Source organism: Bufo bufo, chromosome 4 (genome assembly GCF_905171765.1).
Source record: "Bufo bufo chromosome 4, aBufBuf1.1, whole genome shotgun sequence".
NCBI classification, from domain to species: Eukaryota; Metazoa; Chordata; class Amphibia; order Anura; family Bufonidae; genus Bufo; species Bufo bufo.
In genome coordinates, this window is record NC_053392.1 from 333,600,898 (window position 1) to 333,623,318 (window position 22,421).

Sequence of the window (22,421 nt, forward strand, 5' to 3'; positions counted from 1 at the left end):
AGTTTTACACAATAATATCTTGAAACAAGCCATAGTTTATTTTTATTTTTTGGGCGATTGTTTAATTATCACTATTTTGGGGTGCATATGACTTTTTGATCGCTTGCTATTACACTATGTGATGTAAGGTGACAAAAAATGGGTTTTTGACATTGTTTTTTTAATTTTTTTTACGATGTTCACCCGAGGGGTTAGACCATGTGGTATTTATAGAGCAGGTTGTTACGAACGCGGCGATACCTAATATGTCTATTTTATTTATTTGTATTATTTTTACATTTAACACAATAAAAGCATTTTTAAAACAAAAAAATCATGTTTTAGTGTCTCCATAGTCTGAGAGCCATAGTTTATTTTAATTTTTTTGGAGATGGTCTTCAGTAGGGGCTCATTTTTTGCAGGACGAGGTGATGGTTAAATTGGTACTATTTTGGGGGGCATATGCCTTTTTGATCACTTGGTGTTGCACTTCTGGATCTGCTCAGAATGCATCAGTCTGGCAGCGTTCAGCCTCCGCTCCGCTCAGCAGGCGGACACCTGAACGCTGCTTGCAGCGTTCGGGTGTCCGCCTGGCCGTGCGGAGGCAAACAGATCCGTCCAGACTTACAATGTAAGTCAATGGGGACGGATCCGTTTGAAGTTGACACAATATGGCTCAATTTTCAAACGGATCCGTCCATCATTGACTTTCAATGTAAAGTCTGGACGGATCCGTCTGAACAACTTTCACAACTATAATGCAGACGGATCCGTTCTGAACGGATCCAAACGTCTGCATTATAGGAGCGGATCCGTCTGTGCAGACACCAGACGGATCCGCTCTGAACGCAAGTATGAAAGTAGCCTTAAAAGCTAGCCATTTCATACTCAATAATATACATTGATTTCTTTAGCATTTTGCTTGTTAGGCTATTTAGAAGACTAAATGTTTATTAGGTGCTCAATAATGTAGCCGAGCAGAGGCCACACTATTTTAATACACTGGGCTGTAATTTGTTTTCTCGCCATAACTTTCTTTTTCTGTAGATGTAGCTGTATGATAGCTTGTTTTTGCGAGAAGAGTTGTATTTTTTCTTAACACATTTGGGGTACGTATAAACACGGATTGCGTCCGTGCGTGTTCCGCAATTTGCGGAATGGCACGGACAGCCTTCAATATAAATGCCTATTCTTGTCCGCAAAGCGCGGACAAGAATAGAACAGGTTATATTTTTTTAGTGGGGCCACGGAACAGAGCAACGGATGCAGACAGCACACTGAGTGCTGTCCGCATCTTTTGTGGCCCCACTGAAGTGAATGGCTCGGATGGCGACCAAAACAACGGCCGTGTGCTGAGGCCTTAGGGGGCAGTTAAAATAACGTTATCTTTATTATACGGATTGTGGCATGGCAATATCATATATGAGTGTTTGTGTTTTTTTTTACCACTTTTTCAAAGTAGTAAAACATAAATTAGATAAAATTGGTATTGCTGCAGTTGTACTGACCCGCAGAATATGTCTGTCATATTTAGTGCATTGCGAATGCTGTAAAAACTGAACCCCCCAAAAATGGTGGAATTGCTGTTTCTTTATCTTTTCGATTTTTACCCCACAAAGTTTTCCCTTTTTTCAGTATAAGATATGGTAAATGAAATGGTCAAATAAAAAAAAATACAACTTATTGATCTTGGAAGGTAGGAAGGAAAATATGAAATGCTAAATTTAAAAATTGGCCCAATCCTTAAAGAGTTGAAAGATTTTGTACCGTTTTTCAGTTTTTTCATCACTTCCGCTGTAAGTTTTGGTTATCTAAAGAGGAAAGCTATAAACAACAGCCTCAGAAATAGAAACCTTTACAATGTTTCCAAACAAAGTTTGAGTTATGTACAACACAGATGGAGATTCTTTATTGTAAGAGTAGTGAGACTATGGAACTCTTTGTCACAGGATGTTGTGATGGTTGATTCATAAAATTCAAGCAGGGTGAAGGGCCAAATTCAGGATGTCTTTTTTATGTCAAATATAGCAGGGTATGCTAGGTTGCTGGGGAAGGGATTTATTCTGATTGCCATATTTGGAGTAAAGAAAATGCCTAACTTGGTCGCCATTTCTGTAGTGTTTTTCTGGGGCATTTTTGCCTATTCTATTTTAGCATCTGTCATTTATGGTATGTCTGTCTTACAAAAACACCAAACATGCTACCTTTTGAAAAACAAAAAATTCCAGTCCCCCCATAAAACGCACTTTAAGGCTGAAAAAAACACCAAGTCCAGAAAACACTTATTTGTCCTGTGTTTAGCATTTCTCCCAGACTTCCATGCAACATCTGGAGCTGGTGTTTTTGCCTCAAAATTGAGGCAAAAAAAATGCTCCAAACATTGCAAAGCCCTTTAAAATGCCAGAAAAACTTTAAGCACAAAGTCACACTAAGGCTGCAATCACACGTCCGTGGTGTGTTGCGGGTCCGCAACACACCAGCCCGGCACCCCCATAGAAATGCCTATTCTTGTCCGCAAGCTGCGGACAAGAATAGGGACATGCTCTATCTTTTTGCGGAGCTGCGGACCCAAAGATCGGGGCCGCCCACCTCAAATGCGGATGAGGACAGCACACTGTGTGCTGTCCGCATCCATTCCGTCCCCATAGAGAATGAATGGGTCCGCACCCGTTCCCCAAAATTGCGGAACGGATGCGGACCCATTTTGCGGACGTGTAAATGGAGCCTTATAGGATTTTTTTCCTTTTTCTAAATCACAGTAGGATTATAGGTGGACTTCATGGACCTATGTCTTTTTTCAGCCTTATCAACTTTGTAACCATCAGCCAGTCTCAGTCTAGTCATTATTGCACCAGAAATAATTCCTTGTGATTTTTTTTTTCATTCAAAAGGAAAGAGTTTTAGTTACATATTTAACCCAGAAATGGTCAATCCTGCACGCAAGGGCAAAGTAAACCGATAATTCAGTTCCTCCACTAATATTTTACTATCTGCCAATAAATAAAGTACCCGCGGCTATTTGGAAGAGTTTATTTCACAAGAGTCTTCCAGAATTGTAAATGGAGGTTAAAGAGGACCTTTCACCGATTCTTACCCTATGAACTAACTATACAGATATGTAGAGCGGCGCCGGGGATCTCACTGCACTTACTATTATCCCGGGCGCCGCTCCGTTCTCCCGCTATGTCCTCCGGTATCTTCGCTCACTAAGTTATAGTAGGCGGAGATACCAGTCCTAAGTTATGGTAGGCGGAGTCTGCCCTAGCGCTGGCCAATCGCAGCGCAGAGCTCACAGCCTGGGAGGTTATTTTCTCTCCAGGCTGTGAGCTCTGCAATGCGATTGGCCAGCGCTAGGGCAGACTCTGCCTACCATAACTTAGGGAACGGAGATACCGGAGGGCATAGCAGGAGAACGGAGCGGCGCCCGGGGATAATAGTAAGTGCAGAGAGATCCCCGGGCGCTGCTCCACATGTCTGTATACTTAGTTCATAGGGTAAGAATCGGTGAAAGGTCCTCTTTAAGGTGTAGAAGGAAAAGGCCCCCCACCATACCGATCATGACGTGTATTCATATAATACAAGGTGTCCCACGAACAAGTAGCCCACCTCCAAAATCTCCAAATCAAACTGCCTAATAGTAAATCTGTCCATAGCAACCAATTAGAGCTCACCTTTCATTTTTTCAGAGTCCTGTAGGGACTGAAAGCTGATAGATTTACTATTAGGCAGTTTGATTTGGAGATATTAGAGACTGGGCTACTTTTTCGTGGGCCACCCCTGTATAATGAAAAACAGTAGTAGAATATGTTTTTTTTTTTTCTGTGAATATAATTTAACACCCAAAACCCATCTGATCCTCTCCACCATTAGTATGTAAAATGACATACCTCTAAACTGGAAAACTAATAGTGACAGGACTCTGACAATATATCTTACCTTATAGCTTAAAGACATATGCTTTCCATACTGAAAAGCCATAGACTGGACCTCTGGATCATGCTTTGCTAGTTCCATAGCTGCTTGACAGCTTTTAGCCCTACAGTGCACCATGAGAAGAAAAATGTGTTCCATCCAGTTTGTTATTCCAATGTCATCAGTGAAGGCATTTTTCTAAAATAAACATGGGTAAGAAAATATGAAACTCCATACCTACTGCTGTTTTTTAACATACAATATACATGCTATAGCATTTTATATTGCTACACTATGGGAGAGTTTTATCAAGACTGATGTAAAGGAAAGCCGGAATTAGACTTACCGGTAATTCATTTTCCACGAATCCACCATGACGGCCCAGAGAGATTGACCTCTGTAGGGGCAGGAACAGAGATAGCTTAAAAGGACCCCTCCCACCACCATTCACCAGTGAATTCTAGATTATAGTGCCACAACCACCGGTTAAGAAGTGAAACAACTTTTTTGGTATTAACTCATACCAAGTCATTATAATAATTTTTGGGGTGGGATATCATGCCGTCATGGTGGATTCGTGGAAAATAAATTACCGGTAAGTCTAATTCCGGCTTTCCACTTCACCACAATGACGGCCCAGAGAGACATAACAGATTATATACGTCTTAGGGTGGGGCAACGGCCTGTAGGACCTTGCGACCAAAGGCCAGGTCGGAAGACCTGGATAAGTCAAGTCTATAATGTTTAATGTCTACACTGGACCAGGTTGCGGCCCGGCATATTTGATCTAGGGAAGCTCCTGCCCTTTCAGCGAATGAGGCAGATATGGCTCTCGTGGAGTGAGCCCGAATGACGTCTGGACAACTGATGCCTTCGATCCTGTAGCAGTCTGAAATAGTCTGTTTTACCCAGCGGGCAATGGTAGATCTGGAAGCTGCCTTCCCTTTATTTTTACCACAGAAGAGTGCTAGTAAATTGTCCACCTTTATTAGGTCCCTAGTGGCTTCTAGGTATATTAGTACTGTCCGTTTGACGTCCAGGGTATGGAATCGTTCCTCCCCAGAATTTTTAGGATTCTCACAAAAGGAGGGAAGAACGATCTCCTGGTTCTATGGAAGTCTGTTACTACTTTTGGCAGGATTTTAACAAGGGAAATAGTCTAGAATTTGTTCCCTGGACGTCTTGTTAATTAGATGATTTTCTAACTCATTCAGCCACAGGTACATAGACCTGGCGACTGAAGTAGCGGCTATGTTTGTCTTAGCACTAAACATAGCTGCCTCCTAGGATTTTTTTAATAGACTGTCTGCCTTCCTTTCCATGGTGTCCTTTAACTGACAGGAGTCCTCGAATGGTAGCGAGTTTTTTTTATTAACTTTGGCCACCTGGACGTCAATTCTGAGAACCTTGTCAAAGATCTTAGAGTCTGACGGGTCAAATACAAGGCGGTTCCTGAATTCTTTGGAAATCCCTAGTTTCTTCTCTGGATGGGCCCATTCATCCATCACCATCTCTTTAATGTTTTCGTTTATGGGGAATACACGGGAGCATCTGACCTTCAATCCCCCAAACATCTCTTCCTGAACTGTATGGGGTCGCTGGATATCCTCTACCCCCATTGTATCCCTGACCGCCTTTGAAGGTCACTCATCTCGCTTTAGATTTAACTTCCTCCTGAATCATAGTTCTAATTCCTGCATAATTGAGGGCTGTTCTTCTGTCTCCAACTTGGCAATACAATCCTTGCAAAGTTTCTTAGCGTAATCGTCGGGAAGCCTGACGGAGCACTGGATGCATCTGGCGGTCTTTCTGGGCTTTTTTAAAGCAAGTTTGGCCTAAAGTGAGAGAGCAGCCCATACATTTTTTTGTCGATCCAGTATAGGTGCATAAACTTAGATGCAGTATACCAGAAGACCCCAGGGGGAGGGGCACATACTAGTGGTTATCAGAACAGTCAAACTAAGGCACCCTCCCCCTGGCCCCCATCTGTCAAGCTGCCGGCATGCCCAGGTGGGCTACTCACACAGGGGCGCTCTGGAGCGGTCGGCTCCTTCTCCTGGTCCGACATGTCCTCCGGTGATACAGAGAGCGATGCAGAGAGCGCAGCGGGAAAGTGCTTGTGAGCATTTTTGTAGAAGACATCCACTTCCAGGTTTCGTCCGGCGGCCGGAAGTGACGTCAGACGCGCGCGCCTGCGCAAAACGTTCTCCGGTCAGCTACCTACACAGGGAGGTAGGTGACCCAGTGGCAGCTCAGGGCAGGCTTCCCACAACAGGGAGTGTGGACCCCGGCGTGTCCCTGTCAGCTTTGAAACTGGGTCCGCCGGAGAGCAGGGGACGCAGTCCTGGATGAAAGGCCCGCAAGGGAGGCAATATTCACCGCCGATGCGGTCACCCAGGTACCGAAAAATAATAAAAAGAGGTCCTTATCCACTTTACCTCCCTGAAAGCCAGAGAGGACTTTTCTCTGTCCTGGCCACTATAGGGGCAGGAACACACTGGTGAATGGGTGGTGGGAGGGGTCCTTTTAACCTTCTCTGTTCCTGCCCCTACAGAGGTCAGGGGTCAATCTCTCTGGGCCGTCATGGTGGTGAAGTGGAAAACTGGCTTAGTTGTCCATAGTAACCAATCAGATTCCATCTTTTATTTTCCAAAGGAGCTCCTTTACTCCATTTTTTATAAATCTCCCCCTATGTACATTTCCAGAATGTCTTTCTCTAATGCAAATTTTGAAGTAAAACGGATCATTTTCAAATTCCCATGGTGCCCATTCATCATTAGATGTAGAAAAGAAGTTAGGTTATTACTCCAAACATGATGATGAATAAAGCTTTAAAAGCTTTATTAATACGATTCATATATAAATGTCATCCTAACCTAATGTCATCAAGCTAATTGTGATCCTCCTTGATGAAAATATAAGAATATATAGGAATATAAGAATCATCCTGACTTAAAGGGTTATTCAGGTAATTTCAAATTATTCCCATTCCACAAGATGGAAAGTCCAACGATTAACAGAAATACCCTGCAAAGCACCCCCGAAATGAACAGGTTGGGCACGAGCACTGCTGCTTAAGGCCTCTTTCACACGGGCGTTGCGGAAAAATGTGCGGGTGCGTTGCGGGAACACCCGCGATTTTTCCGCGCGAGTGCAAAACATTGTAATGAGTTTTGCACTCGCGTGAGAAAAATTCGCGCGTGTTTGGTACCCAAACCCGAACTTCTTCACAGAAGTTCGGGCTTGGGATCGGTGTTCTGTAAATAGTATTATTTTCCCTTATAACATGGTTATAAGGAAAATAATAGCATTCTGAATACAGAATGCTAAGTAAAACAGGGCTGGAGGGGGTTAAAAAAAAATAAAAATCATTTAACTCACCTTAATCCACTTGCTCGCGATGCCGGGCATCTCCGTCTGACTCTTTTACCTGTATAGGACCTGTGGAGAGCATTAACTATAGTTTAAGGACCTGGGGTGATTCACCATGGTAAAAGATCATGTGACGTACCATGTGATGACCAGAGTGACGTCATCCCAGGTCCTTAAACTATAGTTAATGCTCTCCACAGGTCCTATACAGTAAAAGAGTCAGACGGAGATGCCCGGCATCGCGAGCAAGTGGATTAAGGTGAGTTAAATGATTTTTTATTTTTTTTAACCCCCTCCAGCCCTGTTTTACTCAGCATTCTGTATTCAGAATGCTATTATTTACCCTTATAAACCATGTTATAGGGAAAATAATAAGGTTCGGGTCTCCACCCTGATCGTCTCCTAGCAACCGTGCGTGAAAAATCGCACCGCATCCGCACTTGCTTGCGGATGCTTGCGATTTTCACGCAACCCCATTCATTCTATGGGGCCTGCGTTACGTGAAAAACGCACAAAGAGGAGCATGCTGCGGATTTTCACGCAACGCAAAAGTGATGCGTGAAAATCACCGCTCGTGTGCACAGCCCATAGAAATGAATGGGTCAGTATTCAGTGCGGGTTCACCTCCCGCATCGCATCCGCGCGGAATACTCGCTGTGTGAAAGGGGCCTAATTCATTTCTAAGAGGACTGGTGGAGATAGCTGAGCATAGCTCCCCATATCTCTGGCAGGGCCCATAGAGTAAATGAAGCTGCAGCGTGCAAGCTTGACCTGCTGCTCCATTCATTTTGGAGTGCCCTGCGGTGTACAGGTGTCCAGTTTTTGTGATCAATGGTGTTTCCAGAAGCAGGATCCCACTGATCAGTTATTCCCTATCCTGTGGCTTAAAGGAGTTGTCATAATAATAATAAAAAATGTATACTTACGGCCCCAGACCCTGCTGGCGTAAAATGTCTCAAATCTATTAAGAACACGATTCTTAATAAATTGGCAAATGTTTTGGCTGTCCGTAGAGCAAATTAAATCTATGCCAAATTCAGCTTTAATTTACACAATTTTTCTACCCTATTTCTACCCACATTTTTGAAGAGTAACACAAGCTGCAGAAAAAATGCTATACATTTTTTTAGCAAAAAATTGAAACTTTTTCACTGCACAATGTATCACAATCATATTTTAGGTCAGATGAAGAACTGTAATTTATGTCATTGTTTAGAGACTAGGAAATAGTCACCTTCCCAATTATATGAATACAATTTAAAGGGAACCTGTCACCGGGATTTTGTGTATAGAGCTGAGGACATGGGTTGCTAGATGGCCGCTAGCACATCCGCAATACCCAGTCCCCATAGCTCTGTGTGCTTTTATTGTGTACAAAAACAGATTTGATACATATGCAAAATAACCTGAAATGAGTCCTGTCCCTGAGAGGAGTCCAGCGCCGCCCCGCATCCTCAGAATCTCCTCCTTGCTCCCCGACGTCAGAAAGTTGGAGAGAGCCGTGATCTTGCGATGCGCGAGCTAGCACATGCGCAGTTCATTCCCTAAGGCTGATGCTAGCACAGGGAAGGAACACTATGACGACACTGTGCATGCGCTAGCTTGCGCATCGCGAGATTATGGCTCTCTGGCTTTCTGATGTCGAGGAGCAAGGAGGATATTCTGAGGATGCGGGGCGGTGCTGGGTTCCTTCACGCTGGACTTATCTCAGGGACAGGACTCGTCTCAGGTTAATTTGCATATCTATCAAATCGTTTTTTTTTACACAATAAAAGCACACAGAGCTATGGGGACTGAATATTGCGGATGTGCTAGCGGCCATCTAGCAACCCATGTACTCAGCTCTATACACAAAATCCCGGTGACAGGTTCCTTTAAAAGTGCAAAGGACAGTCACTAACAGCTTACATTATTATGTCATGTTAATAATAAACAGGCTGTATGCTAATAGTGTCATTATTCTGTGCAAAATATGTTGTTGAACTGTTGCCTATTGTAGAAAGTGCAACACTTGATATGCCTAGAAAAGAATGAAATTCAAACCCATCTCACTCTTATAAGGTATCATCTTTCTAGAAATCAAAACCAGAGACTAAATCAAATTCCTGCAGCAGACTCTAATCTTACTAACTTGAGCACGTGCCAAGAGGTGCAATGTTACACGGAGAGGAGGGATCACAAAATTAGAGACTGATTTGAAAAGAAACAATATCTTTTGTAGCAAGGAAGCGTCATATCAAAATTCACCATGCACAGACAGACCTATTAATTCAGCAATGGTAAGAAGGTAATATAATGACAGTTCAGAACTTCATAGAGGATTGGATGAAATACAGCACATTAAAGCCTGGTTTTCTGTTAATCGCCAAAAATAAAATTGTTATACCAATCAATTTATCCATTTTCAATGTACTGTACCTGGGAGTTATCTCAGTACATAGAAGATTTGAGGAGTTTAAAATTCCGTTCAACCATTGGTTCTCACTCTGCAGAACTGGTGTATAGCAAAAGTGGTGCCAATATTCAGAAAGGTGTCAAAAAGTAGTGACTGAGGAAACTATAAGTTTGTAAGATTAAACTCTATTCGTGGTAAAATGTTTTCTAGCTAAAGTTGCTATCTTGGAGTATTTCAATGGAAATAAACGTACAACTCCCATATCAGTATTGGGTGTACCAGGGGTCTGTCCAGTGAAACTATCTGTTGAGGAGGGCCTGCATTGGACCTGGGTACCTGCTGTTGGATGTTGTATATATGGTCTTTTCTTACAATTGACATTGTGCCACATAAATTTTAGCACATGAAATGAGAATGCTGGGTCTAGGGGAAAATGTGTGTAATTAGGTTTAATTAAATTGGATCGGTAATAGAAAAGAATGGAGGGCTATTAACCCCTTAAGGACTCAGCCCTATTTCACCTTAAGACATGGCATTTTTTGCAAATCTGACCAGTGTCACTTTAAGTGGTGATAACTTTAAAATGCTTTGACTTATCCAGGCCATTCTTAGATTGTTTTTTCGTCACATATTGTACTTCATGACACTGGTAAAATGAAGTAAAAAAAATATGTTTTTTTCCATAAGAAAAACCTAATTTACCAAAAATTGGAAAAATTAGCAAATTTCAATATTTCTGTTCTCTACTTCTGTAAACATAGTATTACCCCAAAAATTGTGATGACTTTACATTTCCATATGTCCTACTTCATGTTGAATTATTTTGGGAATGATATTTTATTTTTTGGGGATGTTAAAGGCTGAAGGATTTCAGCCGGCATCATGTCCGGATTAACCCCCACAGCTCCGCAATCTCGATTTAAACTTAGGACGTACCGGTACGCCCTGAGTCCTTAAGGGGTTAATGTAACAGCCTGAAGCTACAGGCTTGGGCAGATGAAATGGCTGTTTAAAGAAGCACTCTGCATTACAGACAAGGATAGGACTGTTCCATTATGGGCTGGATGTTCGTTCCGCAAAATGTGGAATGCATACGGCCGGTATCTGTGTTTTGTGGACGCAAAAAACAGATACGTTTGTGTGCATGAGCCCTAACTCAGTTGCATCCATACATTATGAACCTTTTTTTATTATGGCTACCTGGGTATGGTGATCTCAAGTTTGACACCTTGCTCTAATGTGACCCCCCCCTCCCCAACCTTTTTTGGTTGTGTCCTCTTGTTTTGTGTTGTTGTATTTTTTTTTTATTAAACACTTTATTCCTAAAACTTTTTATGCCTTTAACACGCTTAAGGTTTCGATCATGTCCTCCCTTTCCCTTCTTTTCTCAAGGTTATACAGATTAAAGCGGTCATTTAGCAATCTGGTGTAAAGTAGAACTGGCCTTAGTTGCCCTTAGCAACCAATCAGATTCCACCTTTAATTTTCCAAAGGAGCTGTCAAAAATTAAATGTGGAATCTGATTGGATGCCAAGGGCAACTAAGCCAGATCTACTTCACACCAGTTTTGATAAATGACCCCATAAGTTCTTTAACCCTTCTACCCCAGAGGTTTTTTTTACTTCGCGTTTTTGCTCCACCACCTTCCCAGAGCCAATACCTTTTTTTATTTTTTCATTCACATAGTCGAGGGCTTATCTTTTGCGGGCAAGTTGTACTTTCCAACACCACCATTTAATATTGCATAGAATGTAGTGGTAAAAAAATTTCAAAGGTGGAGGAATTTGGAAAAAAATGCAATTTTGCCACCTGTTTTTTTTTTTTTTTTTTTTACGGCGTTCATTATCGCGGTAAAACCTCACTTGTGATCTTCATTCTCTAGGTCAGTACAAAACAGCGATACCACAATATGTATACTTTTACTTGCATTTTGATGTTGAAAAAAAAAGAATTTTTTTTTTTTTAAAGTATTTTTTTTGCTGACATATTCTGACCCCTAATCTTTTTGGTAGTTATGTGTGCGGACCTGTATGAGGGCTCATTTTTTGTGAGGCGATCTGTACTTTTCATTGATCCATTCTGGGCTGTGTACGGCTTTGTGATTCACATTTTATAAAATGTTGTGGGAGAAAGTGACCCAAAAATATTTCTGTATTGGATTAATACTTTTATATTTTGATCGTAAGGGAATTTACGCACACGACGATACACATGGTGTATTTAAAAAATTCTCACTTTGGGGAAAGGGGGGTAAATTAAGCGTTCATGTTTTTTTTTATTTGTAAAAACTTTATTAATTTTTTTTACACTTTGTTTTTGTTCCCAAAGGGAACTATAACAATCAATCATTTGATTATAGACTCCAGGAACATCAACCCTGTTATAAATCTTTGTGTCATCAGCAAAAAGACACACCTTACCTTTGAGGCCTTCTGCTATTTCGCTGATAAAGATATTAAAACAACATGGGTCCAGTAACAGATCCCCGAGGTACCCCACTGGTAACAAGACATGGTCTGAATATACTCCATTGACTACAACCCTCTGTTGTCTGTCCCTCAGCCACTGCCTAATCTATCAACAATATGGGAGTCCAAGCACAAAGACTGCAATTTATTGATAAAGCCTTCTATGTGGGACAGTATCAAAAGCCTTACTAAGTCTAGATGTCTACTGCACCTCCCCTCATCTATTATTTTAGTCACCCAATCAAAAAAATCAATAAGATTAGTTTGACATGATCTCCCTGAAGTAAACCCATGCTGTTTTCATCTTTCAATCCATGGGATTTTAGATTGTCCACAATCCTCTCCTTAAGTATGGTTTCCATTAATTTCCCCACTATTGATGTCAGGCTTACTGGCCTATAGTCTCCCGATTCCTCCCTACTACCTTTCTTGTGATTGGGCACAACATTTGCCAATTTCAATTCTTCTGGGACGACTCCTGTTGCCAGTGATTGGTTAAACTAAATCAGTTGTAAAGTGCAAAATACTCACAACACTTAAAGTGGTTTTCTGGGAATAATTAACTATTAACTAAAGGCCCCATCCTGCATCTCCCACTGCACTTTTTATAATTACCTGCTCTCCATCAGTCCCATCACCTTTAAGTCCCCAGCATTTTATTTGGGCTGGGTCATGGACTTGGTCACCTTTCGTCTGTGCAGCCAATGACTGGCTGAGAGCATTGGATATTCCCTGCAGCGGTCATGTGTCATTCATATGACTGCTGCAGCCAATCATGGGCCTGAACGGTCAAGTGCTGTTTATGCACATGTGACCACTGAGGCTAGTGATCGGTGCAGCAGTTATAACTGGTACATGTGTGCTGCACACCCCTGGAGGATTGGAGGAAGAGGGATCAGAGTGGAGGTTCCAGTACAATTTAACTCGTGAATAGGGTTTTTCTTTTTAAGTTTATTTTACCCCTCCCCCACAAATTTTTAAATATTAAGATTTGATGGACGGTACTAATGCAAATTGTATCTTAATTGTAAAATATGATACTCACCTCTGGCAAATATGAATTTTCATAGTATATTCCTTGCACCAGATCACCATTGGCACCAGATACTAACTCTACAACTGCAACAACATTGATATAATTTTTTCAGTAGATATCAGATAACACAACACATTAGTAAACAATTTTCAAATAAATGTTATTGCTTCTAGTCTGAACCTAACATATAGTGAAGCTTAGATCCCGACATCTGCTCTAACGAATGCTGGCTGATAATCTAATACATATTAGCTTAGTTGGTTGCCTCTTCTGCTGGTTCAACAACCTTGGTCTCATGTGTATGACCACGTTAATAGTTTTTCTGGACCTTCTTCATATTTTGATGAGAGCCTGGAAAATCTAAAATAAAAAATAATCCTTGGTCATAGAATAGGCAGGCAGGTCATTGCTGCAGCGCGTCATTGTACTGTTGACGTACCCAACTAGCTTGTGTTATCGCGAGCTGCAACGATCAAGTGGAGTAGTCAAGTGCTGCAGTGCAACAAAGACCACTAAGATTAATAGAACAGCAGGGGATTGCACATGTAAGTCTCCTCTTCTTTTTTTTTTTTCTTCATATTTTAGACCATTACTGACTGCCCTTCAACAAAATGTTTTGGGGATCTGGAAAATCCCTTTAAGGCTTTAGACCTTACTGTTTGATGACTTCATTCACACACTACCATATCTTTAATGAGATGAGCCAGTTTTATTTATTCACACCAAAGTTATCTTCTAAAGAATATGGATATTCCAGTAAATATTGTAATAAAATGTTTAGATATGCAACCATCTGAGATCAACCACAATATTCTGGGATTTGTTACTCTTCAAGAACATTGCTTTTATGACATAAAGGTGATACCATTTTTAGCTACAGTAGATACATAAAACTTAAGAGTTTAATCTCCTTAGAAAATGATAAAGTCTTAGCATTTTCTTGGTTTAGCATGTTTTTGGACATAATCAGGACTGAAACATTCTGGAATGCTTCTTGGTTATCATTAATGGGAACATGTGGCCTGAGGTGGAGGAGCTGAGCAGGTTGATATTTAGTTTTGTGGGAAAAGATTCACTATTAGTTGTATTTCATTCCTTCTCATTTCCGACTATGGCATCAAGGAGACGGTCCTATCAGTGATTTGACAGCCTTCCCTCTATGACGATGTATACAGACAGATGTCAATCACTGATAGGACCGCCTCCATGACTCCAAAGTCTAGAATATGCAGGAATTTAAGTGAATGACATATAAGTTATACTGAAACCTTTCTCACAAACTATCAGTCTGCTCCACTCATCCTGGTCTATACCATGCTGCCTGTAGAAAGGCCTGCATTTTTAACAGGACAGGTTCCCTTTAAACAGTGGCGTAGGGATCGCCATAGTAGCCATAGCAATGGCTATGAGGCCCTACGCCACTGGGGCCGGGCTGCCGGCTGAGGATAAAAAAAATAAAAAATTCAAGTGGCGAGTGGCTAAGGGCGGTGCGATAGGGCCCCCCCCTTCATTGGTGGCAGCGGCAGTTCCGATTGGAGTCCCAGCAGTGTAATGCTGGGGCTCCGAACGGTTACCATGGCAGCCAGGACGGTATTGAAGTCCTGTCTGCCATGGCCCGTTACTCTGCAGCATACTTGCATGCGCTGTGGCCGCCGGGCGCTCCTCCTTCTTGTAACTCATCACAGGTCTGTGCGGCGCATTGCTATAAGCATAAGCAATGTGCCGCACAGACCTGTGACAAGTTACAAGAAGAAGCAGCGCCAGGCGGCCACAGCGCATGTAAGTATGCTGCAGAGTAACTGGCCATGGCAGACAGGACTTAAGTAGCGTCCTGGCTGCCATGGTAACCGATCGGAGCCACCAATGATGGGGGAGGGCGCACTGCCCACCAATGATTTTAATACAGGGGAGGGGGGGAGGGCGCACTGCCCACCAATGATTTTAATACAGGGGAGGGTGCACTGCCCACCAATAATTTTTTTACCGAGGGGGGGGGGCGCACTGCCCCCCAATGATTTTAATACAGGGGAGGGTGCACTGCCCACCAATAATTTTTATACCGAGGGGGGGGCGCACTGCCCACCAATGATTTTAATACAGGGGAGGGGGGGCGACAATCTTTAATACACAGACATTTAGGTTTAGACATTTCCTACACTGGCACAAATGCGTTGCCAGTGACCAACTGTCTGTGCTCGGTCCTACGCGTAACCGTCGCAAGTGCATGAGGAGCTGCGGATGTGGCGGCGAGGTCCGAGAGGTATGTGGGGGTGGGAGCCCATAATTTTTTTTTTGCTATGGGGCCCAGTCATTTCTAGCTACGCCCCTGCCTTTAAACAAAGTTTTACACTTCACCTTTAGTTTGCACTTACAACATTAAGGGCGAGATTTATCAAGACAAGTGCTTTCTGCATCGGTCTTGATATCCCCTGCAGTGTTGGAGGATGTACCCCATTTATGACGAGGCACAGGCCTTATCATAAATTAGATGCATCCTCTGGCAGTTTGTGCACCTAAACAGAAATGTACAACAGCTCAGAGCTACCGTTCTGGCTTAATTTGCATCAGAAAACTGGTTTAACGGAAGGTAAATTTGTCTTAGCTGTTGGCCACACCCCTTTCCAGCCTCTACCATGCCCCCTTTTGTTAAAGTGGCGAGGACGGCATAAAATGAGGCACTTACAACTTTTTGTCTTTCAAAAAGTTGCATTGAAAAGTCGCAAACATACATCTTGCAACTTTTTAATGCCACTTTGCTGGAGCAAAAGAAATGATAAATCTTCCCCTAGGTGTTACAACAAGATACTTTGTATAAATGATACGTTCCAATATATGCAACTAGAAGATCACTCATAAAAGATAAAAATGTTTATTTTTGATTTTGAACATTTGTGTCACAATAAAAACTGTTGCTATTGGTAATCAGTAACAGTAAGTGTTCCCTGCCAGCAGTAAAGATAGAAAGGTCTGTCAGATCCTCGACCACTATTTTCCACACCATTGATCATTCATGCCTACAGAGGCCTTTAGTCTCTTCATTGCAATGTGAAAATGTATGTAATGTTTACTTCACAGCATACTTCAAATGTTTGACAACCCACCCCTAATAAAATACATAGAAGTGTTAAAAACATAATTATTTGTGTTCATGTGGGACAAAAAGGGCAGTATAAGTAAGTGCTGAATGCAATAATAAAAATGCCTTCAGGCACCTCCATCTGCTCTAATATGGAGACAAGAGGCAGTGTTTGCTGCCGGGTGAAGCTGCCATCTGAAGCTCATTTGCTACCTTCTGCCGTCTCCCTCAGTAGTAGGACAGCATATCCAACGTCTGTACTATAGCACTGACTAACCTAATCCACATATAACCAATGCCTATCAGGAAAGGCAGATTACACTGCAACACAGAAAGTTGTAACATTGTGTACCGAGGACTAATACAAAACCTACAACTGAAAGTGGGCTGTATGTTCATAAATTTAAAGAGGACCTTTCATCTGGCAAAACATTGTGAACTAAGTATCATGATATGTACAGCGGCGCCCAGGCATCTCACTGCACTTACTATTATCCCTGGGCGCCGCTCCATTCTGCCGCTATGCCCTCCGGTATGTTCGGTCACTTGGTTATAGTAGGAGGAGTCTGCCCTTGTTCTCCTGGGCGTCTCCTTCTCCTAGGCTGTAGCGCTGGCCAATCGCAGCACAGAGCTCACAGCCTGGGAGAAAAAAACCTCCCAGGGTGTAGGGTGTGAGCTCTGCTCTGCGATTGGCCAGTGCTACAGCCTGGGAGAAGAAGATCTCCTCCTACTATAACCAAGTCCCCAAGTCTCCGCCTACTATAACCCAGTGACCGAACATACTGGAGGGCATAGCGGGAGAACGGAGCAGCGCCATGGGATAATAGTAAGTGCAGTGAGATCCCTGGGCACCGCTGTACAGATCATGACACTTCGTTCAGAATTTTTTGCCAGATGAAAGGTCCTCTTTAAGTGCATATGGACTATGTCTATACAGGTGGAATATTATATTATTCATATATATGTTCACCCAACTTCAGACTAGAAATAAATCTATGCAATCTGAATCTAAATATTTATAATTTATCAGTCATCATTGTTTAACCACTTGCCAATCACCCACTGTAAATTTACTGTGCATGTTGGATCTTTAAAGACTGCCCCCGCTCAGAAGCTCAGCGGGTGCCCTAGCCAATGGGTGTCTGCTGTTTTACAGAGAAAACACCTGACAACAGAGTCTGTGATTGGCGATAACACTGATCATGGACTTTAAACCCCTCAGATGCCGTGGTTAATTGCGACCACATCTGAGCTGTTATTTTCCAGGAGCGCTGATCTCCCAGCGCACCGAACGGCTCCCCTGCAAGGAAACGGAGGGAGCCATTCAGTTGCTATGACAGCCTCGGGCTCTCTGAACGATCTGATGCCTGGAATGTTAAAGTCCATTAACCTCCTTGGCGGTATTCCCGAGCGTGACTCAGGCTTAATTTTCGTTGCCAGGAGCGGTAACCCCAAGTCACGCTCGGGGTAACATTGCAGAGTCCCTTCACCTTCTGCCGGCGATCCGGCGATGTCCTCCGCTGAGAGCGCCGGCCGGCATTTGACTTCCTGGTTCCGTTCCCTGAGAGCAGCAGCTGCGCATGGGAGCGGAACTGGGCAGGAAATTCTAATAAATATAAACATAAAAAGTGACACACACACGTAAAATAGGGTATACATTGTAATCTGAGAGGATTACACTGTATAACCTCAGATCTGACATTTGATTACTGTACAGTGCCCCTTGCCTACCATTTTACTGTAATTTGTGCCCATAAAATATTTATAACATGGCATCAAAAAAGCGCAACTTTACTACAAAAGCGCTTTTGGACCAGTTGAGTGACAGCGACAGTGACACTGAGGTGCTCGCAGAACTGAGCGATAGTGAGTTGTGGGGAGATTTGTCATCTGACACTGACACTGATCTGGCAAGTGACAACGGCGATGATCCTGCACCTGACCTCAGCCATGTGCGCACTTGGTGCCCTATTGACTGCGATACGGACCAGGTAGCGCCCCCAAGATTCTTGTTCACTGGATCACCTGGGATGAAGGTAGATGTTGAGCGTGACAACCCTCTGGCATTCCTGCAATTATTCCTCACTGAGGAGGTAATTGAAAAAATTGTCACAGAGACAAATCGCTACCAAGAGCAGCAATCCGCTACGCTGCATGCCACGTTTTCCAGAAGCAGAAAGTGGGAACCGGTGACCAAAGAGGACATGTGGCAGTTTCTGGGACTCATCATTCTTCAGGTGGTGATGGGAAAACCGCTCCAGAAATGGTACTGGACCACCAATAAGTTACTGGCCACTCCATTTTTTGGCACCGTGATGTCAGAATACCGGTTTTCCCTCATCATTAAGTATTTCCACTTCATCTGGGATGTGAGGCAAATTATTGTGACCAATTTCCAGCGGACCTACGTGCCAGAAAGGGACGTCAGCGTAGATGAAAGTTTGATGGCCTACAAGGGACGCCTAAGCTGGATACAGTACATTGCATCCAAAAGAGAGCGGTTTGGCATCAAATCCTACATGCTCTGCGAGTCATCCACTGGGTACATCTGGAATTCGGTCATTTACACCGGTAAAGGCACGAAGTTCAACCCCAGGTACAGCGGCTATAGGATGGCCACATCATCTGTCCGTACACTGCTGGATCCATTGCTGAACCAGGGATATTGTGTGACCACGGACAATTTCTACACGTTTCCGGAACTGTATGAGGTTTTGCTACAAAACAAGACTGATGCATATGGTACCGTTAGGCCTAACAGACGTGACATGCCATCTATGTTTGCTAAGAAAAAACTCAAAACCGGAGAAATGGTTGCCTGGCAGAAGGGTAAGATAATGGCAATGCGATGGCGAGACAAGAAGGACGTGTGTCTCATGAGTACTGTGCACAATACCTCTACTGTCATGGTCCACACAAAAGGTGGGAAAGATGTGCTGAAGCCGCAAGTCGTGATAGACTATAATAACACCATGGGAGGTGTCGACAGAGCCGATCAGGCAATGACATTTTATCCGGCTATGCGCAAACAGCAAAAAAAATATTAGAAGATCTTCAGGCATCTTCTGGAACAATGCCTTTGAAATGTATATATCCTGCACAGAGCAAAGAGTGACAAGCCTCTTGTTCATTCTGAGTTTATATGGAAGGTGGTTGAGCGGATTTTTGTCAACCACCAGACGCCATCAGTAGCTGTGAACAGACCTGGATGTCGTGCTGTTGACGTTGTCAACCCAGAACGCCTGACTGGTCGTCACTTTATGGACTACATCCCGCCAACCACAGAAAATGCAGCACCTACCAGGATGTGCGTGGTTTGCTGCTCAAAGAGAGATGGCAATGGAAAGAAAGTCCGAAAAGAAACCAGGTTCCATTGTCCTGATTGTGACGTCAGACTTTGTGCAGTCCCATGTTTAAAAATGTATCACACTCAGGATGTTTATTGAATTTTCTTTGTTTGACAAATTTCATTATTTTTTATGACATTATTAAATAAAATTATATTATTTATTAGATTATAATTCATGATTTTGTGTTTGAAACTTTATCACATCTGGGATGTCTACTAAAATCTTGTTTGGTCAGGTTTAAGTAAGTAATTACTAAGAATTGCTAGCCTACAATACATAACACCAAATTTCATGCAAAAAATTGTACCACTTCAGGGCTCCAGATGGCGACTTAGACAAGACTTTTTAGTCTTGTCACCATTTGCGACTAGACCCACAGCCGCAGCTCTGCAGTTGAATACAGCGACGGGGCACAGGAGATGATAGTTCTCTGCCCCGCCGCCGGTGTTCTTCTCAGCAGCGCAGTGGAGAAGGAGTCTCTCCCTCCCCCCTGTGCTGCTGCCGCCGCCAATAGGAAGAGAAACGGGAGGAGGAGGGGTGGGGCTGTGGCCACTGCGCCACCAATGAAGATAACTGACCTGTTAATACAAATACAGGAGGCGGGTGCCGGAATCAAATAGCCGGCACCCGACCTCTATGACAGGGAGCTGCGATCCGCTGCAGTTAACCCCTCAGGTGCGTTACATAGTCATGGTGTCATAGAGGTCGGGTGCCGGCTATTTGATTCCGGCACCTGCCTCCTGTATTTGTATTAACAGGTCAGTTATCTTCATTGGTGGCGCAGTGCGCCCCCCCCAACACCCCAGTATAATAAACATTGGTGGCGCACTGCGCCCCCCCAACACTCCAGTATAATAAATATTGGTGGCGCAGTGCCAATGAGGGTTAAAAAAATAATAATAACTCACCTCCTCCAATTGATCGCGTAGCTGCCGGTCTCCTGTTCTTTCTTCAGGAACTGTCAAAGGACCTGTGGTGATGTCACTGAGCTCATTACATGGTCCATTACCATGGTGATGGACCATGTGATGAGCGCAGTTACATCACCACAGGTCCTTTTCCTCACAGACGAAGACAGAAGAGAAGCCGGGCTGCGCGAACAAATGGATTAAGGGGAGTTAAAAAATTTTTTTTTATTTTTTTTAACCCCTCCAGCCCTGTTTTAAGAATGCTATTATTTTCCCTTATACCCATGTTATAAGGGAAAATAATTACATCTACACAACCTTGAACCCAAACCTGAACTTCAGCGAAGAAGTTCGGGTCTGGGTACCACAGTCAGTTTTTTATCACGCGCGTGCAAAAGACATTGCACCCGCGCGATAAAAACTGAACAATGGAACGCAATCGCAGTGAAAACTGACTGCAATTGCATACCTACCCGCGCGGGTTTGCCGCAATGCACCTGGGACGCATCCCTAGCAAAAACGTGACACCCGTCTGAAAGAGGCCTAAGGCTACTTTCACACTTGCGGCAGTGTGATCCGGCAAGCAGTTTCGTCGTCGGAACTGCCGGATCCGCCGATCTGGATGTGACGGAAAGCATTTGTGAGACGCATCCGGATGCGGATCCATCTCACTAATGCATTGCAAGAACGAATCCGTCTCTCCGCTTGTCATGCGGACAGACGGATCCCTCTTGTATCTTTTTACACATTTTTACCGGTCTGCGCATGGCATTCCGGTATTTTGGCACTAATACATTCTTATGGGGAAAAATGCCGGATCCGGCATGTCTTCAGTTTTTTTTACCGGAGATAAAATCGTAGCATGCTGCGGTTTTATCTTTTGCCTGATCAGTCAAAATGACTGAACTGAAGACATCCTGATGCATCCTAAACGGATTACTCTCCGTTCAGAATGCACAGGGATATGCCTGATCAGTTATTTTCCGGTATAGAGCCCCTGTGACGGAGCTCTATGCCGGAAAAGAAAAACGCTAGAGTGAAAGTACCCTAAAATCACCCCCTTTCCCAATTTTACATATAAAATATATAAACAATAAATAAATAAATAAACATATTACACAGCGCTGCGTCCGAAAAGTCCAAACTATTAAATTATTTAAAATATCTCCTATGCGGTGAGCGCCGTAACAGAAATAAATAAATAAAAACCATGCGATTCGACGTTTTTTTTGTCACCCCAAAAAATAGGATAGGACTATTATGGGCCGAACGTTTCATAAAATGCGAAATGCACGCGGCTTTTTTTGGCGTTTTTGTTTTCCGCGTGGTATTGATTGTCGCCATTCTTTTTTATGGTGACGAAAGCGAATCAAAATTTTGGTATCGAAACAACCCTACGCCGATACCCTGTCACGATACCAAAATTTTGATTCGGTTTCGATTTGGCTAAAAGTTTGGCTAAAAATTAAATTAGGCTCCTAAATTTTTCAGTTCAAGAGCCAATGGCTACTAGGTATTTTTTTTAGTCTGGAGCACTGCACTTTTGGTACAAAATTCCTGACATAATCATACCGCCAGGGAGGTTAAGGGGACTTAAAAAAATAAAAATAAAAGTTAAAATAGAAAAAAATAATAATAATTCAAATCACCCCCTTTCTCCATATTATAAATAAAGCTCACTGCTAGAGACGAGTGCATTTTTAAAAAATTAGATTCGGACGCTTTGCCGAATTTCTCCAAGAAATTCACTTAGTTCCAAATTAATTCATCATGACGCACGTTAAATCAGCTATATCCCGGCCTGCAGGGAGAGTGTATCTCGGTGTATATCACTGTGCATTGCAGCAACATGCATAGCTAGTCCTTTCTGGTAGTGAAACATTTACTATGTGTCAGTATGACAGGGAGGTCTCATACAGTATATG

At 43.0% G+C, this 22,421-nt stretch overlaps 1 protein-coding gene across 1 annotated transcript in view; it reads right to left on the reverse strand.

Annotated features, from left to right (window-relative positions):
- Window positions 1-22,421, reverse strand: part of PDSS2 (decaprenyl diphosphate synthase subunit 2) — a 239,473-nt gene that overhangs the window by 18,526 nt on the left and 198,526 nt on the right. The window contains exons 5-6 of the mRNA XM_040428832.1: window positions 13,172-13,246; window positions 3,916-4,089 (exon numbers count right to left, since the gene is read on the reverse strand). Of these exons, the coding sequence (XP_040284766.1) occupies window positions 3,916-4,089; window positions 13,172-13,246 (249 nt within the window). The remainder of the gene's footprint in view (window positions 1-3,915; window positions 4,090-13,171; window positions 13,247-22,421) is intronic.